Here is a 22290-nt window from a genome sequence, read left to right as displayed (position 1 = left end):
GTGTCTTTTTCTCACTTAAATGATATAACTTTATGTCCTTTTAAAAGAAAAAATCAATGTTATTAAAATCGGCCCGTTCAATGACCCGGTCGAGGTACTGGGTCACTGGTTCAATCAGTGGGTCACTGGTTGAACCGCATGACCAGGTGATTATATATAAATCTATAATTTATATTAAATAAATTATAAATATACTCAAATAGTTGAAAATAATAATATAAATTTGAAATATTTTAATATAAAAATAATAAATTATACATTATTGTCCAATAAAGGATCAAACAAACACATAATGCTTGTTGTATTGGTGTTTCAGATTCGGTAAACGACATCTCTAACTATCAAATTAAAATTCCCTGCATAATGCATAATTGAGATAATATTAAGATTGTAAGTACATAACTTATGTAAGTCAATAAGTAACAAATCACTCAGATATGTCAATTATGATTTTTTTTTATGAAAAACTTTTTTTTTTTGAATTTTTTTTTTAAAAACCCGGGCCGGGTCACCAATTTTTCACCAAAATCGAGCGAGTCACACCAAGTCTGATACTTGACCGATCCAATGTGATAATTTGAACCGGTCAGATGATCGATTCATTGGGTTCCGAGTCGATCCGCCGATTTTCACGGCAATGGAAACAACACTAAACTCATAATAATATATTAATTTTTTCACCCACACAATTCAATTAAAACCAACACAACCAACTAAATCAATTTTTTAGTTTTTACTTTTTTTAAATTAAAAACAGACCAAACCGAACCGGGATTTCTCTTCCCAATTGAACCAGGAGTGAAGCACCGAAAACACCGCACTTTCTACTTCCATTGCCCCCTCTCCTTTACGCATTCCCTATTTCCTCCGGTCACCGGAACCCTTCCTCTCCAACCCCTATGTCCTCCGCCAAATCGCGAAACTTCCGCCGCCGTGGCGGCGACGCCGAAGCCAACGACGACGACGGAGACACTTCCTCCGCAACCGCCCTCTCTTCCAAGCCTTCTTCCTCCGCCCCAACCGCCAAGCCTAAGAAGCCCCAAGCCCCCAAACTTCTCAGCTTCGCAGACGACGAAAACGAAAACGAAAACGGAAACCAAAACCCGCGGCCGCGCTCCTCCTCGAAACCCCACCGCTCCTCCGCCGCCGGCAAATCCTCATCCTCTCACAAGATAACCACTCTCAAGGACCGAATCGCACATTCCTCGTCTCCTTCGGTCCTTTCCAATGTTCAACCCCAAGCCGGAACCTATACCAAAGAAGCACTCCTCGAGCTACAGAAGAACACCCGAACCTTGGTCACTAGTAGCACCTCTCGTCCTCCTCCTCCTTCTTCTTCCGATCCCAAACCTTCCTCCGAGTCTGTCATCGTCTTGAAGGGCCTAGTCAAACCCTTAGCTTCGGAGTCCCAGGGTCGGGATTCTGATTCCGAAGGGGAACGCAGAGAAGTTGAGTCCAAATTCGCTTCTGTCGGCATTGAGAACGGGAAGGACTCGCTGTTTCCCGATGAAGATACCATCAAAGCTATCCGGGCGAAGCGGGAGCGGCTCCGGCTTTCGCGCCCCGCCGCGCCGGATTATATCTCGTTGGATGGTGGAAGCAATCACGGCGCTGCAGAGGGGCTGAGCGATGAGGAGCCGGAGTTTCGGGGCAGGATTGCCATGTTTGGGGAGAAGGTGGAAGGTGGGAAGAAGGGTGTTTTTGAGGATGTGGACGAGAGGAGAGTGGATGTGAGGTTCAAGGGTGGAGATGTTGAGAATGTGGATGATGATGATGATGAGGAGGAGAAGATGTGGGAAGAAGAGCAGTTTAGGAAAGGATTGGGGAAGAGAATGGATGAAGGGTCTGCTAGGGTTGTTGGCAATGATGTTCCTGTTGTGCAAAGTGCCCAACAGCACAAGTTTGTTGTTACCCCTGTTGCAACTGTGTATGGTGCAGTTCCAAGTGCACCATCAGTGAGTCCCAGCATTGGTGGAGCAATCGAACCGTTACCAGCTTTGGATGTCATGCCTATCTCTCAACAAGCCGAGATAGCCAGAAAAGCTTTGCAAGAGAATGTGAGGAGGCTTAAGGTATGGAACATTTTTTACATTTAGTACGTGTCTTGGTTTTTTATGTCAAAAGTCCTTACTTTGTAGTCTTGTTGCCAAATCATTACAATGTAGCCTATATTACAGTGTTGTTAATTACATCTGAAGGAAGAAAGTCGACTGATTTCCAACATGTGTTCCAGAGGATTGTAAAATATGGTAGTTGAAAGAAAAGGATGGCCACAGTTGTGGAGGGACCAATAATATAGGCTTGACATTTATTCTTCCAAACATGTTTGTGCTTCATGGGATTCGGGTGGAGTCTCTTCCAAACATGAATATGGATATATAATTACATATTTTCATATAGCTAGTCATGATAGTTGGCTTGGATATGGGACTTGCTTTGGCATGAAATTTATCAAACTTTCTCTTATATTGGATTGATACATTTTCTTAATTGCTTATTACTTTTTTTTTTTTTGGTGACAGGAATCTCATGGAAGAACAATGTCAGCATTGAATAAAACTGATGAAAATTTGTCTGCCTCCCTTTTGAACATTACTGCTCTTGAAAACTCTTTAGTAATAGCTGATGAGAAGTACAGATTTATGCAAAAGCTCCGAAGTTATGTCACAAATATATGTGACTTTCTACAGGTATTCTGATACAAACCTTCAACCGAAATATAAATCAATAACAGAGAACCAAGTGTTTTTGGCCTGAATAATCAGATTTTTCATGTATTGATGGAATTCAAATGACAATTACAGGGACTATGACAATTAACAGAGACAATTTAACAAGAAAAGGACGATTACATGCGCTAGAAAATGCTTAACAGTAAAGGAAAAGCAATAGAAGATAGTGTGAGACAATTATAGAGATCTCACTCTCTCCCAATCCCAAAAGGGCCCAATCACTACTCTGATTCCCGATCCCCTTGAGAATGCTGAACCCCTCATCTAAATAGAACCAACTCACTCAACGTGACCCCATGCCATCCAATGTGACTTACTCCTAACAACCTTTGCTGACTCAGCATTATGCAATATTCCTGTGCTTCTCTTTCTTCTATGCACACTTCTAAACCGTTTGCTGACTAGGATATGATTGTATCAATACTCCCCCCCTAACAATCACCTTGTCCTCAAGGTGATGATCATTTTCCGGGGTCCCATTGCTTGAAATGTAATGGCCAGCTAATGCATGAGGCTATGTAACCTCCACCGGGATCCCATAGTGTTACTACCCTTGAACCCTTAATTACCAATTTGTAGGTGGGTGACTCTGCCTTTGTTTTCACAGAGCAAGAAACATGAGCTCTGATTGTCAGATTGTTGTTAGAAGACACAACCGCCTCATCACGTTGATGAAAAACATTAATGATAGTGGAAAAATGCTTTGTTCCAAATATATCTTTCCATTGGTTCACATAGCAGCTAGGCAAAGGGTGTTCTTGTGTTCCATCCAGTTCCAAAAAATCAGAATCTTCAACAAATAAAATTCTCTGTTTATTTTCATGAACTACACGAAACCTCTTCACTACGTTGATTACCTCATAATTGCCTAACTGTCGCCACGCTTCATGACAACCCCAAGGTCTCCATGAACTGACTTCTGAGGTAAACTGAGGAATATTGGCGAAACTGACTTGGTTGTTGACAGACTCCTCCGGCGAACGATTTTGGTTAACGTCTGATACGCCAACGATTGGTATAGTTGCCACTGCTGCTCCGTCTTCGTTTTTCTCACCCTCTTCCTCGTCGTCGTCCACCATTTGCAGATGGAATTGTCGTACCTGACATCTGAGGTTTGGGTACCAACGCTTGTCACATTTAAAGCAAAGATCACGTTGTTGCCCGTCGTGCAGTTCTGCCTGAGATGACCGTCGCTCCTGACCCGAGTAGCTTTCCACCGCGCGACTTCCGGTAACAGACGTCGAAACCTTTGTTGTCGTTCCTTCCTTAGGTTTTTTTGTTTGCTTATTTTGCTGACTAGAATGACCCGTGTTCAAAAATTTGGAACCCATCATTAGTGACTTAACCGGGTTTGGGCTGTTTGTCTGCCCTTAGCCCACCTTTGATGCCTTCCACCCCTTAGCTTCAGATGGGTCTGAACCAATTCGCTGGCCCACAACTACACTGGTCAATCCTTGAGCCCAGTTTCTCCCAATTTGCCCCAATCCTTCCTCCTTCCACGCTGCATTCCATTTTTCGATCTTCAAGGAAAATTTCTTCATCTCTGTCAAGCTGAGCGCCGGAAACCTCAACAACTCTTCCTTGATACTGTTGCGTACGCTGTTCAGCCATGCTTCCATGGGTAAGTCTTCGTCTTCTAACAACAAGTCATCCACCTTCTCAAACTCCGCACGAAACTCCGCAATTCTCCCTCTCTGTTTGAGTGTGTACAATGTCCGGTAAGGGTTGTCCATCAGCTCCAGTTGGATTCGTCTGGTCACCCGAGCATTCAAGTTAAGCCTCCTATCCCTTCTTCGATTTCTTTCCTCGCGTGGGTCTGGTTCGTCGTCCTCGAGGTTGTTCTCCCCATCTCTGGAACGACTCTGTCTCCTCTGACCATTTCGTCCAATCGCCGGATGATTTCTGCTATTCCCCTTTCGTTAGCGTCCATCCTTAATAGAACTTCTTCGTGTCGAGCATCATTAGCGTCAAGTCTTCGAATCACCTCGTCCTGACAATCATTGTTCCTGTGCAACCTTTCTTCCACAACCTTCATTCTGGTTTCCATGCTTCTTGTCGCCACCATGCCCACAGAGCTCCTAGACTGGAGCTCTGGTACCATTTGATACAAACCTTCAACCGAAATATAAATCAATAACAGAGAACCAAGTGTTTTTGGCCTGAATAATCAGATTTTTCATGTATTGATGGAATTCAAATGACAATTACAGAGACTATGACAATTAACAGAGACAATTTAACAAGAAAAGGACGATTACATGTGCTAGAAAATGCTTAACAGTAAAGGAAAAGCAATAGAAGATAGTGTGAGACAATTATAGAGATCTCACTCTCTCCCAATCCCAAAAGGGCCCAATCACTACTCTGATTCTCGATCCCCTTGAGAATGCTGAACCCCTCATCTAAATAGAACCAACTCACTCAACGTGACCCCATGCCATCCAGTGTGACTTACTCCTAACAACCTTTGCTGACTCAGCATTATGCAATATTCCTGTGCTTCTCTTTCTTCTATGCACACTTCTAAACCGTTTGCTGACTAGGATAGGATCGTATCATATTCATATTTCTTGCACTATTCTGTCAGGCAAATTCCTTATCTTCCTTCCTAATTAAATTTGAAGTGGGATTGAGTTGCACTATATTGTATCTATTAAGTTCTTTTTCCCCCCTATATCCCAAGTTTTGCTTCCTTTTCGTCTTCACTACAGCCCCTATGTTTTACTGATGAGATAATGAGGTACCTGTGCTGCTTTACGGCGGTCGGAACTCGAAATACATTATGGACATTAACATAAACAACACTTTTAACCCAAACTAGTTGGCTTGGTGGTTGATGAACCTTAATGAAAAGCAAGAAAAGAATGAGGGAAAAGAAGGGGAAAAAATAAATAAAAATAAAATTAAAGCTGGCTAAAAATTGAAAATTACAAAAGAAAAATATAAAAAAATAAATAAAAATAAAGTGAAAATAAAGATAGATAAGAGAAAAAAATAGAAAAAATAAAAGTAGATAAATAAAAGGAAAAAAATAAAATAGAGAGGAAAATAAATAAATAAATAAATGAAGAAAAATACAGGGAAAAAGGATTAATATGCTAATGATATTGTTTTATAAACTATTTGGCTAGAGTGAAGATTTCTTCTCACAGGCCTTTGATATGTTATGTGATAGAGTTGGTTCTATGACCCCTCTTTGGTGCTTAGTTCTTGGTTGCTTTAAGGCAATCTGCCTAATATATAGGCAGAGTGATTGGAGAGCTTTATTGGGTTGTTGAGCTTTTTTTCTTTTTTGTTTTTGTTTGAGGAGGATATCTTAACATATCCTTGCATTTGTATTTATTTTTCTAGAGTGAAGATTTCTTCTCACAGGCCTTTTATATGTTATGGGGTAGAGTTGGTTCTGTGGCCCCTCTTGGTGCTCAGTTCTTGGTTGCTTTAAGGGAATCTACCTAATATATAGTCAGAGTGATTGGAGAGCTTTATTGCGATGTTGAGCTCTTTTTTTGTTTTGTTTTGTTTGAGGAGGATATCTTAACATATCCTTGCAGTGGTATTTATTTTTCTACTCTCTAATTTTCTTTGTCCGTAAGGACTGAAAACAAATATTTAAGAAGATAGTAAGGCAGACATTTGTGAAATATGTATCACTGGATGGGACATTTATATGAATCAACTGGAAAAAAATTAGCTAGTAATTTTCTGATGATAAACAATTAAAAAGGAAAATCTTCATGCTGTGCAAAATGTTTTGTTTTTAAATTTAATATTTTTTTGGTGTATATGTAGTCCAAAATGTTGATGATATGCGATAGGTCTTTTGACAAATTAACTCATGTGGTGCTTGTCATGAACCAACTATCCTAAAAGATTAAGTTGTTAGGCGAAGGACATGAATGGTTTTATATCACATCTCTAACATGCCTCGTCTTGTAATCCCTCTGGACTTGAAATGGACAGTGCACATGCCCACTTACCTTGTACTGAAATTTATTTTTTTATTAAAAAAATGGGAGGAGCAAATGATCAAAGTCTAGACCACATGGTCCTCTCATACCGTGTCACGAATCAGTATCCCAGAAGTTTTAGTTGTCAGGTGAAGACATATGAATGGTTATATTACATCTCTAATCGGGCTCAAGGCAAAAGAGGACAAGAAAGCAACACTCTTGGCTATGTGGGATGGAATGGAAGATGACTTTTCTTTGTCTTGTTATGAGATTAACACTTGGGGACCAGTTAAGCATAAAATGGTTTTTCTTAGTAGAGTACACGGTTGTCAAAATTGCAATCCTACTTGTAGAATTGGGTGCTTTTATGTGTTTGAAATGCTGGAACGATCCCAATCCCAGCAATAAACTTGTTTTGCCTGTGATTGTGGTAGGATCACGATTTAGTGCTAAAATCAGTAGGATGCTTCCTATTATAGCTAATCAACCAGATGCATGTCCCCGAACCCAGCAAAAGGAATAAGAAACACATAATGTTGTGGGGATTTTCAATATTTTACTGTCCTGAAAGTCAGTAGGTCTCTCATTGATTTGATATTTTTTGCTACCTGAATTTCGAATTCATTCACCAAATATGCTTTCTTTTTCTGTACAGAACCCATCTCCAGTTACAGATTTTCTAGTCCTCACTCCTCTTCATTTTACTGGGTATTTTATTGTGCATTTTCCTATTATTGGTTGCTGATGGAGAATGTAAAATGAGGATTTAAAGTGTTGGGTAGTTAGGATTTGATGGATTCCGTAAGCGGACCTATGGTTTGCAGAAATTTTAGAGCTGAAATGAACAAGCTGCTTAAAAACCAAACCACTTGGAAAACATGACAGTGATACTTCTAATAATGTTGAATAATTTGTATTTTCTCATAGGGAATATATAAAATTTGGAACTCAATTATCTGCTTGTCTTTTGCTAATGCCTCTATGTGGGTTATCATTTATTAAGGCTGTAACTAAGGTTATACTGTGACTTTTACTTTCAGCATAAAGCTTTCTACATTGAAGAACTTGAAGAGCAGATGAAGAAACTTCATGAAGATCGTGCATCGGCCATTTTTGAAAGAAGAGCCACTAACAATGATGATGAAATTATTGAGGTAGAAGCAGCTGTGAAAGCTGCAGTGTCAGTTTTAAGCAGGAAAGGTGACAGTATGGAAGCTGCCAAAAGTGCAGCTCAGGATGCGTTTTCTGCTGTAAGAAAACAAAGAGACCTGCCAGTAAAGTTAGATGAATTTGGTAGAGATTTAAATCTTGAGAAACGGATGAAAATGAAAGTGAGGGCTGAGGCTCTTCAACGCAAGAGGTCTCAAGCATTTGATTATAATAAACTGGCATCCATGGAGTTGGATGATCATAAAATAGAGGGTGAATCAAGCACTGATGAGAGTGATAGTGAGGGCCAAGCGTATCAGTCACAACGTGATTTGGTGTTGCAAGCTGCTGATGAGATTTTTAGTGACGCTTCTGAGGAATATGGTCAGCTATTGTTGGTCAAAAGAAGATTTGAAGAATGGAAAAGAGATTATTCATCTAGCTATAATGATGCTTATATTTCATTGAGTCTTCCACTGATCTTCTCTCCATATGTAAGATTGGAACTCCTGAGATGGGACCCACTTCGCAAGGGTTTAGATTTTCAAGAGATGAAATGGTATTGAACTATTACTTTATTTTCCTTTTTAACTACTCTTTCTTGAAACATTTAACAATTCTTGTTTCACATGCTTGTGGTTATCCTTTACCTTCCATCAGTTTTTAACATGTCGAGTTTTTCTCTCTCTTTATATTCAGGTATAAATTGTTGTTCACTTATGGTTTGCCTGAAGATGGAAAAGATCTTGTTCATGATGATGGAGATGTTGACCTTGAACTTGTCCCAAATTTGGTGGAAAAAGTTGCACTTCCTATTCTGCATCATGAGATCTCTCATTGCTGGGACTTGCTTAGTCAACAGGAAACAGTGAATGCGATTGCTGCTACAAAATTGATTGTGCAACATGTGTCTCATGAAAGTGAAGCTCTTGCAGATCTGCTAGTTTCAATTCGCACACGTCTGGCTGATGCTGTTGCCAATCTCACAGTATGCTCAGAAAACCAACATTTACAATTAATAGTTAGAAAGTACATTTTCATGCATCTTATTTTATCTAAAAAAGTTGAAGTGTGCACAAATAAGTATCTGCTTTGTTCATTTTCTTTGGTCTGCATGGTGATTCTTTTTACTCTATTGGGCTTGTAGGTACTTCAAATTATGAAGCATTTGATGATAAATTCTCATCTTGTCTACTTTGTAGGTCCCGGCGTGGAGTCCGCCAGTACTAGCTGCTGTTCCAGATGCTGCACGAATTGCAGCCTATCGATTTGGAGTGTCTGTTCGGTTATTGAGAAATATTTGCTTGTGGAAGGACATATTTGCAATGCCAGTGTTAGAGAAGCTTGCTCTAGATGAACTTTTGTGTGGAAAAGTTCTACCTCACTTTAGAAGCATATCAGAAAATGTTCATGATGCAATAACAAGAACAGAACGAATAATTGCTTCCCTATCTGGGGTCTGGGCAGGCCCAAGTGTCATTGGAGACAAAAGGTTTGTTGATAATACTTCACTACTTTGTAAAATTGTTGTGACGGTAGTGATTACATTGTTTCATTTGAGAAGGCATTTTGGCATTTTGCACATTCTTGACTCTTAAGACTCTCTTGAATCACATGATTGTTAGTTTGCATACTAGCACTAACCAGAGTGAGTAGTCAATAGTGACCAATAGTGCCACGTCGTTCTGTGGCAGAGCATTTTGGCTGCTGGCGAAATCATGGAGGATAGTGTCACTATCCTCTTCGCTTCTCAGCTCCTCTATGTTCTGGTCAAATCCTGGTAGCCCACATATATTCTGGGCAAGATCACGCTATATTTGCCCAACCCATCCCTTTTCCAGCCAAGCCCACCCATTTTCCAGCCAAGGTCACCACCCCTTTGCAGCTTCCCTCTATTTTCTATCTTCCTTTTTCTAGTGTCTTTAATATTTTCTAAACCAACCAACAATCCTTTTTTTTTTTTTTTTTTGTCTGTCTTATTTATATTGTTGGTCTGTCTTCGAATAAATTCCTCGCACAGCCAGCTTTTATTTTGTCTTTCTATCTTATTTTTTTAGCTGTTGTCTTTTTATTTTTCAATCTGAAACAATTTAACAACTTGTTACATGAAAAAACATTGCTATCCTCTCTTTGTTCTTGGGGAATTGATATTGTTGTCTCTTTACACCTCCAACCCCTGTTTTGCAGTTCAAAAAACAGAAGAGGTAACTGGGCTTTTGTTAACTCCTGCAATTTAACTATTACATATACGAGACATCTTTTATAAAAATAACTATTTATCTTTGAGATATGACTTGAGTATGAATGTTGAACATGTCTCAAGTTTTGAGTACTTTTTGACAATCTATAATGATTTAGTAGAAAATTTTGTATTGTATTAGCTATAGCAGCCACTCTGTGATCTGCTATACAGCTATAGCATTTTTGAGTTGGCTGTTCTGCGTCGCTATCCAACATTGACTACTATGGCACTAGTATGGGTAAATTGGGTATTGTAAAGGCAATTGGGATACTGATTAAGTGTGTGCCTATTGCGGAGCTAATGGCATGGGTGGGGATCTGGGAAGAGGTCAAGGTTTAATTTGAGGCAAGCTCTTCCTAATGAAGTTGCTTCTCAGGGGTTATGAAGTCATTTAACTCAAGTCTGATGTCATATATTTTATGTGATCTTATTATATGTACAATGGTAGTTTTACCTTTGTTATTTGTGTTATTATGATTTTGGTCAGCAATCTAATACTCCCCCTATCCTATCTCCTTAAATTGTAGCCGCAAATTGCAGCCCCTAGTGGCTTATGTCCTATCACTTGGAAGGATTCTAGAGAGAAGAAATGTACTGGAGAGTGACACAAGTCATCTAGCTCGTCGATTGAAGAAAATACTTGTAGACCTCAATGAATATGATCATGCTAGGAACATGGTTAGAACCTTCCATCTCAAGGAGGCGTTGTGAGCTCAGGGAGAATTCATGTTTCATTATACATGGTCTTTTGGTATGTCGGGAAATCTGGCCCTTGGAGAAGCCTTCTCAAGTGCGATTCAGATAGCTTTTTGATCATTACACAAGTCTTTATAAGGAGTCTGCTTTATGATTTCATCTTGAACTTCAAATCCTGAGCAGGCATCTGTCTCGCCCACAGTATAGGTACGGATTGCGGAACTGATTGAGGACCTCCATTGCTCCTTCTGTCACCACGATGGTGAAGTTTTACAGTGCCATCTCTTAGGGGGTGCAGAGGGAGGTTTACCTGCCACTTTTTACTTTACCATTGCTTATGCTAGGGTCCCTGGAGAACAAGTATTGTAAAAATTCTCATGCTCTCCTGTGATTATTTAGATTACATCTGATATTGAATTGAAAGTCTAAAATAACTTTATACAACGCATCTATTCTAACGTTCAATTTTCCGCAAATTTGAGAGGAGTTCGGATTTTGGCAAGGTGTTTATATCATAATTTTAAATTCTCATGAATGATGTAGAGGGTATAATTTCTTTCCCATTTTCTTTCTCTAATCACCACTTCAATGAAATTTTTTAGAGGAAGTGTATGATACAATAATTTTAAATAAAGATTTGACGAAATAATTTAACCTTGAGTCCCATAAATCATATTTAAGTCACATATAAGCATATGAAGCCTGTATTTTAGAAAAAAAGGAAATTAGCAATATATAGCCAAATCGTACAATTTAAATTGTGAATGTGCTATTCTAACGACTACGCTCAAAATACGTAGAGCTCATTACTAGGCCTTAAGCCTGGGGGCAGGGTAGGAAAGCCCTAGTTCACTCAGCAGTTTCTTATCTCTTTTTGGTAAGGATCTTGTATCTCTATTGGTGAGCATGTTCCGTTGTGTACCGAGAAGCATGTGTTTGTCCTGTAAACAGGTTGAATGTGATTGCATGATTGGTAACCGAGTTTGGTGCATACTTTTTCGTTCTTCATAGCGACGAGGATTTAAAGTTGGCTCCTCACCTTTGGTGACGTGTTAGGGGTTATATCACGTGAGTGAGGGGCATTGTCCAAGTGACCTTTGTCACCAGCAATCGCATGTGAATTTCAGATAAAAACCGAAGCAATAATTGGAATGAGGTTACCTCAATTGTTTTTGTAGAAGCATTTTTTGCTCTTTAGGACTTTATATTTTTAACTTTTTTCTGTTAAGGTTTTTCACTTCATACTTTTAACCTTTTTTTTTATTCTAGCTAACTCGTCAACCAATAATTTTTTACCCAAAAATGTGGGTTGAATTGGATGTGCCGGTTCAATCGAATTTGAAAACACTCCAATTCATAGAGTATTAAGTTAAGTAGAGTTTGGAAAGTGTTAATTCGTACAAAATTAACCCACGTATGTATGTACGTAAGTTTTTTTTTTTAATTTATAAAACCACATCTAAATGACCAAATAAAAAAAAAAATGCTCAGAGAGTAAAAATGCTACTAACAAGTTATTGGGGACGCAAGGCCTACGAATGTTTATTTACACGATTTCACCATCAAGTCCTGCTTTGATTTATGTTATATTATATTAGATAATCCTTTATATTGTTTATCCTGATTTATATTATATTAAATTGTATATTTATACAATGTAAGGTGTATTGAGTGTAATATAAATTTAATGTCTTTCTTCTATTACCTTTAGGAAATTTTTAATTCTTCTAAGTTTTTGCACAAAGTTTGAGTGCAAATATTCAAGTAGGAATAAGCTTCCCTAATTACAATAATTTTTTTTTTTAAGGAAAATTATGTTTTTGATGCGATGATTTTTTAATCATATTATGAGAGTACATTTAATTAACGGTGGGGTGTAAAACACTTACATTCCCTCCAAGAGAAATGTTGACCATCCTAGCTACAGCTTGAAGCCTTGAATAGTCCTTAAGCTTGAGAAGTTAATGTCATTTACTCTATTTTTGGTTTGGTACCAACCTTAATTACTTTATTAATATGTCCGGGAAACATAAATATTGGGTGGTGGAGAGAAACTAAAATACAATTTATTATAGGGATTAGTGTTTTTGACGTTGTAAAAGATAATTTTATTTCATATACATAATAAGGTATGTGAGACTCATGTTTTTTTTTTTCTCTCTCTTTTCTTTACATTGCCCCACATCTAATCCATATACTTTTACGTGTGTAGCAGATAAAATCATTTCCTAACATTAATCCCTTTATTATATGATGAAATATTTTCTCACATTCTTGAGCACAATATCTGAAGGCAAGGAATTACATGATGAAACAATGAAGGAGACTATATGAAACAACATACTTTGATATAGCATCATCCGTAACCACTGTTCACTCCGCAAACTTTTTTAATTTAAACTTTTCTCCTCCCTGTCTTTCATCATGATGCAGTCGGAGAGGAAGAGAAAAATGTTCAACTACTCTACTTTTTGTATATCAGGAATATTTGGACTGATAGACCGTGGTCAAAACTTTGGCCTCAGACTCAAAAGTCAAAAGAATGCATTGAACTTCAAATAAAAGATATGAATTGTGAGTTGTGACACACATGCTTCTAACTGGGGGGCATGTTCTCATATTATACTTGTTCTTCCAACCATAAACTAGGTTATCTGTTCTTCCTTCAACCTTAAATGTGCTACAGGGTGCTGCTCATTGCCCCCAACAACCCTGCTATTGAAATTATGTTTCTCGGATATGTCATTTTGTGATTTTAGCAGTGATGCACTATTGTTGGCAAGAGTGTGGCTATTAGTCTTAGCTGCTGGCACATCATGATTATGTTTTCCTTCATATGTTGTTATGACAGCCTTAGGATCCGTTGAAGCCCTCTCAACATGCTTCCGAACACTGCAATCTGGGGTTGTGCATTTGTAATAGCTCCTATACATATATGATAAAAAACATGGATCATTATCTGAGTATGATGAATAATTGATCATTTCTTTGGGACCTATTTTTTTTTTTTTTTTGAAAGTTGTTATGGATAGTCATAATGGTCATCCATAGTTCAATAGATGCAATCAAATAAAGTGTTGGGGAAAAAAAACAATATCACCTTGGATAAGGGTTGCCTTTGACAACTTTCTGTCCATATTTGCGCCATCTATATCCATCATCTAAGAGATCAACTTCACTTGTTGTTTGCACAATGATTCTAGGCTCTGTGACAGTCCTATGTGAAGAGGCTGGATCTTGGAGCCTGACTTTTGTGTTTCTGCAGAATCATAAACCTTCATTAAAGCCAAATGATTATCTGTAAGAGAAATCTAACGTAAAGCCATTAAATTGGCATTCGCTTAACAACTTAAGTTTTTAGGTGAGATGATTGTTTAATATGATATCAGAGCCATTCGATCCTCACCGTCTCCCGTTCTTCTAATAAATAATTAACCATGGTATTTAAATTGACTTTCACTTAACAACTTGAGCTTTTAGATGAGATGGTTGTTTAATGTTTATCCCAGCATGAACAGGATTGTATGAACTAAAACCCTTACCTCCTCTTGGGGTCAGGTTCATCATTTTTCTCATCAACTTCAGTTTCATAATCACCTACTTCCTCACTGTCACTTGTTCCCGACACTCGTTCAGCTGTTATATGGCTAGATTCAATGTCCACCATCTTAGACATTGAATGAGAACTCATCCCTTCTTTCAATCTATTTAAACCTCTACCCTGAAATTGATAAGTTGAATGAAGATTCCCTTGCATATTAGAATTTTCATTTGAAGATAGGATCTCATTTGTGAGCTTGCTGGGATGAGGTTGCTGATGATTGTGCTCTCCTTTATAAATAATTGCAGTTACATGACCATCAAGAGAGCGCTCAACCTTTTTCTTGACAGAACAACTTGGATGTGTGCACTTATAATAACTCCGAGGGAACTCACTACCTTTCACCTGTTTCTGCCCATACTTCCTCCAATTGTAGCCATCGTCATTAGGCTTGTCAACATTCACAGAAGAAGATTGCAGTCCATGTTCAGAGTGAGAATAATCAAGAGATTTTTTCATTGCTGCCCCAGAATCTGGCATTGAGGGTGGTATCAATGAAGTAGCTTCAGTAAACTGTGTCAATGAGGTAGAAGGCACTACTGATACTGAAAATGGATGTTCAGCTTGGATTTGCACATTCGAGGGGGCTTGCACAGCCTGAGCTGTGACCTGTGCTAGTGCCTGTTGGTGTGTCATTCCAAAGTGCCCCTACATTACAAAAATACTTTTAGTGCTCCCATAGTACTAAAGACTCTGCATTCTAAAAACAGTTTTTTGATTTTCGAAAAAAAAAAAAAAAATCTTGTTTGATAAGATTTGTTTTATAATTTTTTTTTAAATTGTAACTGTTTTTATATTTTTAGAATTAAATTTAGAGAACATATTTGAGTTATTTTTATTTTGTGTTTTGACTTTTATCTTTTAAAACAAAAAAAACATTGGAAATATATGTTTCTATAACTATTTTACAAAAAACAGTTTTAAGAACAAAAAAATCATAACACAATTAGACCCTAATAAATTCTACTTAATAATGTTATCCTGGAAAAAAAAATTATGGCTGTCTGGCATCACTTAATAGTTAATACCATTGGATAACCGATATAATCCAACTGGTACCCTTTCAGATTGTGTAATTCACACATCCTTAACTTCATTAGAACAAGTGTATCACATCTATACTTATAAAGCATTATCTTATATAAAGAAAGTTATTTTTTGTGGTTGAGAGTTGCAATAAAAGTATATTTTGGATGAGGTACAAGAGAAAGTTGAGTAACCATTATTAATTGTTAGCATTAACCCTTATAAATATCTTGTATCTATGATATGATTGTTATTATCCTTTTTTGGTTGTTTCAACAGCTTCATTAGATATCAACATAATTAGAGTAATGCAATCTTATGAAAGAAGTAAGAGATAGAATCAAATGGTGGTAGCTCAGTTGACGCATAAGAGTTAGAACACGTGGGGTGAAAGCATGTTTGATCCTCTTCAATATCAATTTTGAAAAGAATTTAAAGCATTAATACTGGACCCGCTCCGAATCGGACTAATCACCGAGCCATGAACAATAATAATATTTCAAAAGGAAAAAGAGAGAGAGAGAGATTTGTTACCTGAGCAGGTGAATGGTGGAAACCACCCGGGCTAAAACCGGTGAACATGGGCATGAAGGAAGAACCTTCACCGTGCTCCGCCATGGCGCCGCCGAGGAGCTCAGAGAAAGACTTGCACTCATCGTTGTCGCCAAAGAAGCTCGAAAGCAGAGTCATGGGACCAGGACTCAACCCACCGTTGAAATAACTCTCCATCGAACTGCGTGGCGGTGGTGGTCCCCCCACCGCCGCCGACGGCGGTGGTTGCTCTCTCTCGCCATTTCCACCGCCAACCATTCAGTTTGATCGAAAAACAAAGCAAAGCAAAAATGAAAAAAAGAAAAAAGAAACAAAGAAAGAAAGACTCAAAACACTTTCTTTCTCTCTCTTATGAAAACTCAACTCAAAAGTCTGCAACCTTTTTTTCTTTTTCTGTGTCTGTAGTACGATGATTCCGGTTTGTACGTTGGTTTTGGTTGTTGGGTTTCGTGGATCTTAGTTCTCAATTTCAGCAAAAAGTCTTCCTCTGCTTCCTGCCATTTTCTCTTCTTTGTCACGTATGAACAAAATTATAATACTATGTATAGATATATATATGACATAATGATATCGGTTTTATTACTTAGTACGAAAAGTATTTATTTATTTTATTCATTTTAAATATTGTAAATGATGGCTATTTCTATTTGTGAGAAAAAATGAGAATAAAATGGAGAATGGGTTTTGTTTGTGTGTGTGGTGGGGTCATGCGAATGGTCGATATTGTCCCCGAAGACTTTTGAAATCAATGGATTTGGTGGAGGTGCACCAATCTTGTGTGGTGTCGTGAGACAGAGTTGGAAGAATGGGATAGTGCAGTTTCGGTAATGAGGATTAACTCTGGTCAATGAAGTTACAAACTGACAAAACACCTTTTTCCTTCATGAAACTCGGACAAGCTTTGCCACAAGATTATGTCTCCAGAATCAATGAAACTAGTCTCAATCTAATATTGAGAAAAAAGAAAAAGAAAAAAAAAGAGAGACTTCGTATTAATTAATGTAAAAGATAATCTTTAAAAAATAATAGATGCCGTGAAAAAGTTTTTCAACAAAAGTCTCACATAATATTATAGTTTTTGAAATATTTTAGGCTGTGTGTATAGTAATTGATGAAAAAACCTCACCCACTGTTTAAATATTATGTGAGGCTAGAATCTCGGCTTTGCATAGTTTTTCAACTCACAAAAGTGTAAAATAATATTAAGAAATAAGAAAAATGGTGTTATATGGAATGTTCTAAAAGTTGAATTAAATTAATTATTTGACTTAATTAGATAAAAATTAGATGACTTCGGGGCGGTGGCTTTGGATCGGTGGGAAAACCCGCCATTAAGTTTAATAGTGCTGCCAAGTCATAATCAGAACAAGTTCATCAATGTTGCATGCAATGGCATCTTTTATCATTTATCATCAAGCAAAATCATACCTATGATTTAATCTTGATGGTATAACCAGTGAAGATGAAATTTGTAAAATCTTCATATTATCATGCAGTTCTAAGAGATAGAACAAATTTAATGAAGTAACAAAAGTCACGGGCACCATGATTTAGAATAGCAAATTTTAAACAGGAGCTAGTTATAGTCAACTGTTGAAACTTTGTCCCCCACATGTTAAGTCGTGCTATATCATACACCCTTAAACGAAGTCTAGAATCAATTAAAAATGGGAAAAATATGTGTGATTTAAAGGATGTAAAGTTGTGTCATTTTAAGTAAAAGAAAGAGATAAATTATGAGAGAAAAAGAGTTGAAAAATAAAAATAAAAGTGTGAGTCCCATCTTTTTGTGAAAGTAAAATGACACAAATTGCATCATTTAAAAGGACAAATACTTTTTCATTAAAAATTTGGCTTTCGTACTTAAAAGATGAAAGTTGAATTGAGTATTATAATTTTTTTGCGAAAGTCCAATTCTTTATTCTCAATTATTATTACAAGAAAACTTTGATATACAGAATGATCATCAAAATATTCAAATAACCTACAATATATATTGTATCACAATTATAAAATTTATATTTTTAAATTCAAGATATCAGGAAAGCAATTAAAGTGTTATAAACAAAAAGTATTAGCTAGCTTTTGGAGTGATGTATCCCAAGATTCTTTACACGCGACCCCGAAGAATTCAAGTCCATGAATCCAACAATTCACGTAGAGCCAAATAGAAACAAAGGAAATGGAACCATCTCCATGCTTTCAAGTTACAATCAAAATGATTTGAAAATAAGGAATAGATATCTTAAATTTTAGTTATTCATCTACGGAAATAGATATATGCATTAATTTATATTTTATAACCAGCCGCACTATTATATATCCATCTTTGACCCAATCTTATGAGGATTTATAACTTTTTAATTGAGACCCTCACAAGTTCTCACATAAAATGCCTCTCAACTCATTTTCACAGTAAATAAATTAATATCCCAAATCACTGGTTTGGCAAGAAAGAAAAGAATGGTGTTTGCTGACATGCAGCTGTTTCGTTGGGCCTTTTTTTCCCACTCAGGGTATTCTCGTTCACATACTGAAACTTCAAACTTCTAAGAACAGAAAAAGGAACAAAAGAACCACAATGAATAGAGCAGATAAAATAAAATCAACATCAGTCTTAACAAATTTAGAAGCAATTCAAATTTTGAAGTTACATACCTTATATGGTATCTTTTGACTGGAGGACAACTTCAACAGAAGAAGCAACTCTCTCAAAATTTTCTATGCCAATTTTACTGATATTACAATGATGATAACTTGGATAAGTGATAGTAAACTTTTCTAAGTCTTTCCCATATCTCATCACTGTCATCAGTCCATGGATAACAAGAAAAAGTTCTCTTCCTGAAGGTCTGCCATAACTTTTCATCCTCCTCTGTCAAATGTGGATCAACTGATTTCAATAAGTACTTGTTGTCCTGAGATGAAAAGAGGATCAAGAATCATTTATCTGGAGTCCAAGGTTCAGTATTAGAACAAGCTCCTCAATGTTGCATGCTATGTGTAAAGAACCATCTTAACCCAAAATCTTAAGGTGTTAGGTGAGAGTCTTTTTAATGATTTATATTATCCTCTAATACACCCCTCACATAAGAGCCATTTGAGCTTGAAATGTGGATATTGCACAGGCCCGGTTTCTTTTTGGGTTTACCTTGTACTTATTTTAATTCCACTCGAAAGTAGGGACGGTGAGAATCGAACTCATGATCTTGTGGTCACTGAAGCTTTTTTTTTTTTGCAAACAAAAGGAATTACATTAAAAGATTACAGAACGTTACAAAATCTTGGGCTATGGATGCCCATCAAGTCTCTATTAAGAAATTCTCTGCACTCAGCTGGAGGTTCTTGTTGGATGTGGCAGTCCCAATCTGTCCACTTGCTCCCATGATGAGCGAGGGTATCTGCGACCATGTTCCATTCTCTATAGATGTGAGAAATTTTTGTCATCCATTGTCTTCCAAGCATGGCTTGCACTTGGTAGACCATGCGAGCAACCGGGTGATTTTTATCGCAACCATTGATAATTAAATTAACAGCAACTTGAGAGTCCCCTTCTATCAAAACCTTCCTGTAGCCTAAGTCCCAAGCTACTTGAATGCCATTTAGGAGGCCCCAAATCTCAGCTCTTAAGGAGGATCCTCTGCCCAAGTTCCTACTAAAGCCTATGACCCATCTACTTGAATAATCTCTGATGACTCCCCCACAACTAGAGTAGATTCCTCTATCACTACTAGAGCCGTCAACATTGAGTTTCATCCATTATTGTGGTGGAAATTCTCAACAGATAAGTTATAATTTTTCGTCGAAAAATTCAGAGTTATAATTTTTTTTGATTTATGTTTTTTAAAGTTTTCGATGAATTTTTTTTCGTCAAAAATTCACAAATATATTTTCTTTTTTATTTATTTTTTATAAGATTTTCGAAGAATTCATTTTTCGTCAACAAAATTCGACGGAATCGATTTTCTGTCGAAAATTAAGACTTTTCTAGTAGTGGCAGCTGTTCTCCGTCATTCTCTTCGTCGAAGCCATCTCCAAGCATTTCACTCATTTTTCCTTTCGATTTCTGCCATCTCCGAGCATTTCACCTTTCTCTCTTGTCTCCCTTTGTCTCTCGGTGGTATCTCTTATGCTATTATTGATATATTTTTGCGTAATGTTAACTATGATTTGTTTGCAGAGGCTATTTAGTGTTTTTTCGATTCCTGTTCACGCTGTTCATTTTTCATATGTAATAGTTGAAAAACGGGTGTCTTATTATTATTATTATTATTATTATTATTATTATAGGGTAGGTTATAGTTACTATCTCTAACTACAAAATCTTAACCGTTGATTTCTGTCAATCTAACGATTGTAATTTATTAGATCATACTTATTAATTAATTATTAATTTTCAATAATTATAACGGTTAGATTGACGAAAACCAACGGTTAAGATTTGGTAGTAAGAGATAGTAAGTAGGGGTGTTAACGGGCCGAGCCGAGCCGAGCTTTGGTCTTAAAAGGCTAAGCCTGTGTTTAAATGTGTCAGCCTGACCAAGCCTGTTACATGTTATAAATATAATGTTTGGCCTGTGGCCTGACTTATTTACAAAAAATAAAAGCCTGGTTTAACCTGTTAGCATGTTTAAAAAAAATAAGACAACAAAAATTTATCCAAACAGAATATACAATCAACAACACTGGTAATTTCATAAATATTCATAAATTTAATATATATTCAAACAACATAATATATAACAAAATCATTTAAAAACTCTGTTTAACCAATAAAATGGGGTGAAACGAATTGAGGAGAAAGAGAGAGCTATTATAAGTAATAAAAAAAATGAAAAATAAAAAAAATAATATACTAGGCCAGCCTGAGAGGCTCTAAGGCCGAGCTTTTGAATTGAAGCCTGAGGCTTTTTTATTAAATGAGCTTTTATACAAGTTCAAGCCTAATGCCAATAACCAATTTTAGACATGTAAGTTCGGGTCTTCACGAGCCAAGCCAAAGGCTCTTGACTCGTTTAGCACCCCTAGTAGTAAGTATAACCTCTACCTATTATTATTATTTTTGCTAAATTTTTTAGATTCTATGATTTTATCATTTTCACGCTCTTCAATCAATATTTATTTATCTCACTTAGAGCTTTTTTAGAATGTGTAATAATCCCCTTCGGTAAGTTGGCTTAGGTTACTATGTATAGTTCCATCTTTATGTTTTTTGAAGTGCCATGAATTAAATGATTTATGTAATATTCCCTGAGTTTTTGTTTTCTTTGTCATATGCTTGGTATCAATATTTGTATTTTTAGTATATTTTGTATAATTTATTATTGCCTATTTCGTATTTGATAAAATGTTTGAAGTCCCTAGAACTTAGATTTCTTATTCAAGTTATAATACTCTTTATTTTTTTTGGTGTGGAGTTATAATACTCTCTATTAATGTTACATTTTTATTTTTTGTAAGTAAGTCATGTTAGATACCGATAATTATATTCGTGACAGATTACAGGCTAGACCAATCTGATATATTTAAACACAGACTCAACCTTTCAATACCAAAGCCCGCCCTGTTTAGGCCCATATTCCTAACAAATTTTCTTTGTTATGTTCTGAGTTTATAAAATCTTGAAACTTTGTTTTTTTATAAAGCCTGTCCGTAACTTTTCCGACAAAATTAACCAAAGAAAAATATAAACTATAAAGTATATAGACTGCTCTTAGATTTCAACAAGTGGATCCGTGGCGCAATGGTAGCGCGTCTGACTCCAGATCAGAAGGTTGCGTGTTCGATTCACGTCGGGTTCAATTCCCTGAGTGTCCACTTCATATTTTTGTTTCATGGGTCATGTCTTGTCTTGTATGTCTTCCCTGCCTAGCTTTATGCTTTGTTCTGTGTTTTTGGTTATCGAAAAGAATGCTTGTGAATGTTCTTTATGTGCTACATCCTTTCATACACTCAAAGTGAATATTCAACTTGTTTCTTGCTGGGATGCAATTTTTGGAGTATACTTATTTTTTATCATATCTTTTTGTGTTTTGTGTGTTTTTTTATTTGTTTTTGTTTCGAGTTTTAGTAAAGTTTTCTAAACAAAATTGATTTTGATCATAGTTGGCCCTGCCTTATGTGCTATATCAAAAGCATTTCATGATTTCTGTGTCCAATATAATATCTTAAATGCCATCACTGACTGCACATCTCTGGTTTGTGCTTTTGTCTAATGTTTTCTCATCACGGAACAATTTTTTTATCACTCATTAATTATATATGTGGTAACAAGAAATCAACTGGGTATTATAACATGTGTGCACATTCATACATATTAATTATTTTCAATTTTTTAGATCA

General features: G+C 36.6%; 2 protein-coding genes and 1 non-coding gene across 3 annotated transcripts; 2 read left to right on the top strand and 1 right to left on the bottom strand.

Annotated features, from left to right (window-relative positions):
• The first annotated feature begins 846 nt into the window (after nt 1-846).
• LOC133311019 (transcriptional repressor ILP1) lies at nt 847-11262 on the top strand. Its single transcript, XM_061512029.1, has 6 exons — nt 847-2072; nt 2523-2690; nt 7723-8390; nt 8531-8819; nt 9034-9323; nt 10601-11262. Exons 1-6 carry the CDS (start codon nt 900-902, stop codon nt 10782-10784), a joined length of 2772 nt encoding a protein of 923 aa, XP_061368013.1. The 5' UTR covers nt 847-899; the 3' UTR covers nt 10785-11262.
• A 1786-nt stretch (nt 11263-13048) lies between these two features.
• On the bottom strand, nt 13049-16455 carry LOC133311021 (probable WRKY transcription factor 4). Its single transcript, XM_061512031.1, has 4 exons — nt 15931-16455; nt 14312-15018; nt 13870-14028; nt 13049-13694 (listed from the first exon to the last, which is right to left on the bottom strand). The coding sequence occupies exons 1-4, from the start codon at nt 16204-16206 to the stop codon at nt 13415-13417; spliced, it is 1422 nt and encodes a 473-aa protein (XP_061368015.1). The 5' UTR covers nt 16207-16455; the 3' UTR covers nt 13049-13414.
• Nucleotides 16456-21677: 5222 nt separating this feature from the next.
• On the top strand, nt 21678-21749 carry TRNAW-CCA (transfer RNA tryptophan (anticodon CCA)). The gene has a single exon. It is a non-coding gene; the product is annotated as a tRNA-Trp (tRNA).
• The last annotated feature ends 541 nt before the right edge of the window (nt 21750-22290 follow it).

Source organism: Gastrolobium bilobum, unplaced genomic scaffold (genome assembly GCF_033153095.1).
Source record: "Gastrolobium bilobum isolate Gb01-03AN ecotype WA unplaced genomic scaffold, APGP_CSIRO_Gbil_v1 utg3218, whole genome shotgun sequence".
NCBI lineage: Eukaryota > Viridiplantae > Streptophyta > Magnoliopsida > Fabales > Fabaceae > Gastrolobium > Gastrolobium bilobum.
This window is presented reverse-complemented; position numbering and strand designations above follow the sequence as displayed.

Coding starts and splice junctions, on each gene's coding strand:
- LOC133311019 (XM_061512029.1), top strand. CDS start 900: ATGTCCTCCGCCAAATCGCGAAACTTCCGCCGCCGTGGCGGCGACGCC. Junction 2,073..2,522: donor AGAATGTGAGGAGGCTTAAG/GTATGGAACATT, acceptor TTTTGGTGACAG/GAATCTCATGGAAGAACAAT. Junction 8,391..8,530: donor GATTTTCAAGAGATGAAATG/GTATTGAACTAT, acceptor CTTTATATTCAG/GTATAAATTGTTGTTCACTT.
- LOC133311021 (XM_061512031.1), bottom strand. CDS start 16,206: ATGGTTGGCGGTGGAAATGGCGAGAGAGAGCAACCACCGCCGTCGGCG. Junction 14,029..14,311: donor GAACCTGACCCCAAGAGGAG/GTAAGGGTTTTA, acceptor ATGATTCTGCAG/AAACACAAAAGTCAGGCTCC. Junction 13,695..13,869: donor AAAGGCAACCCTTATCCAAG/GTGATATTGTTT, acceptor ATATATGTATAG/GAGCTATTACAAATGCACAA.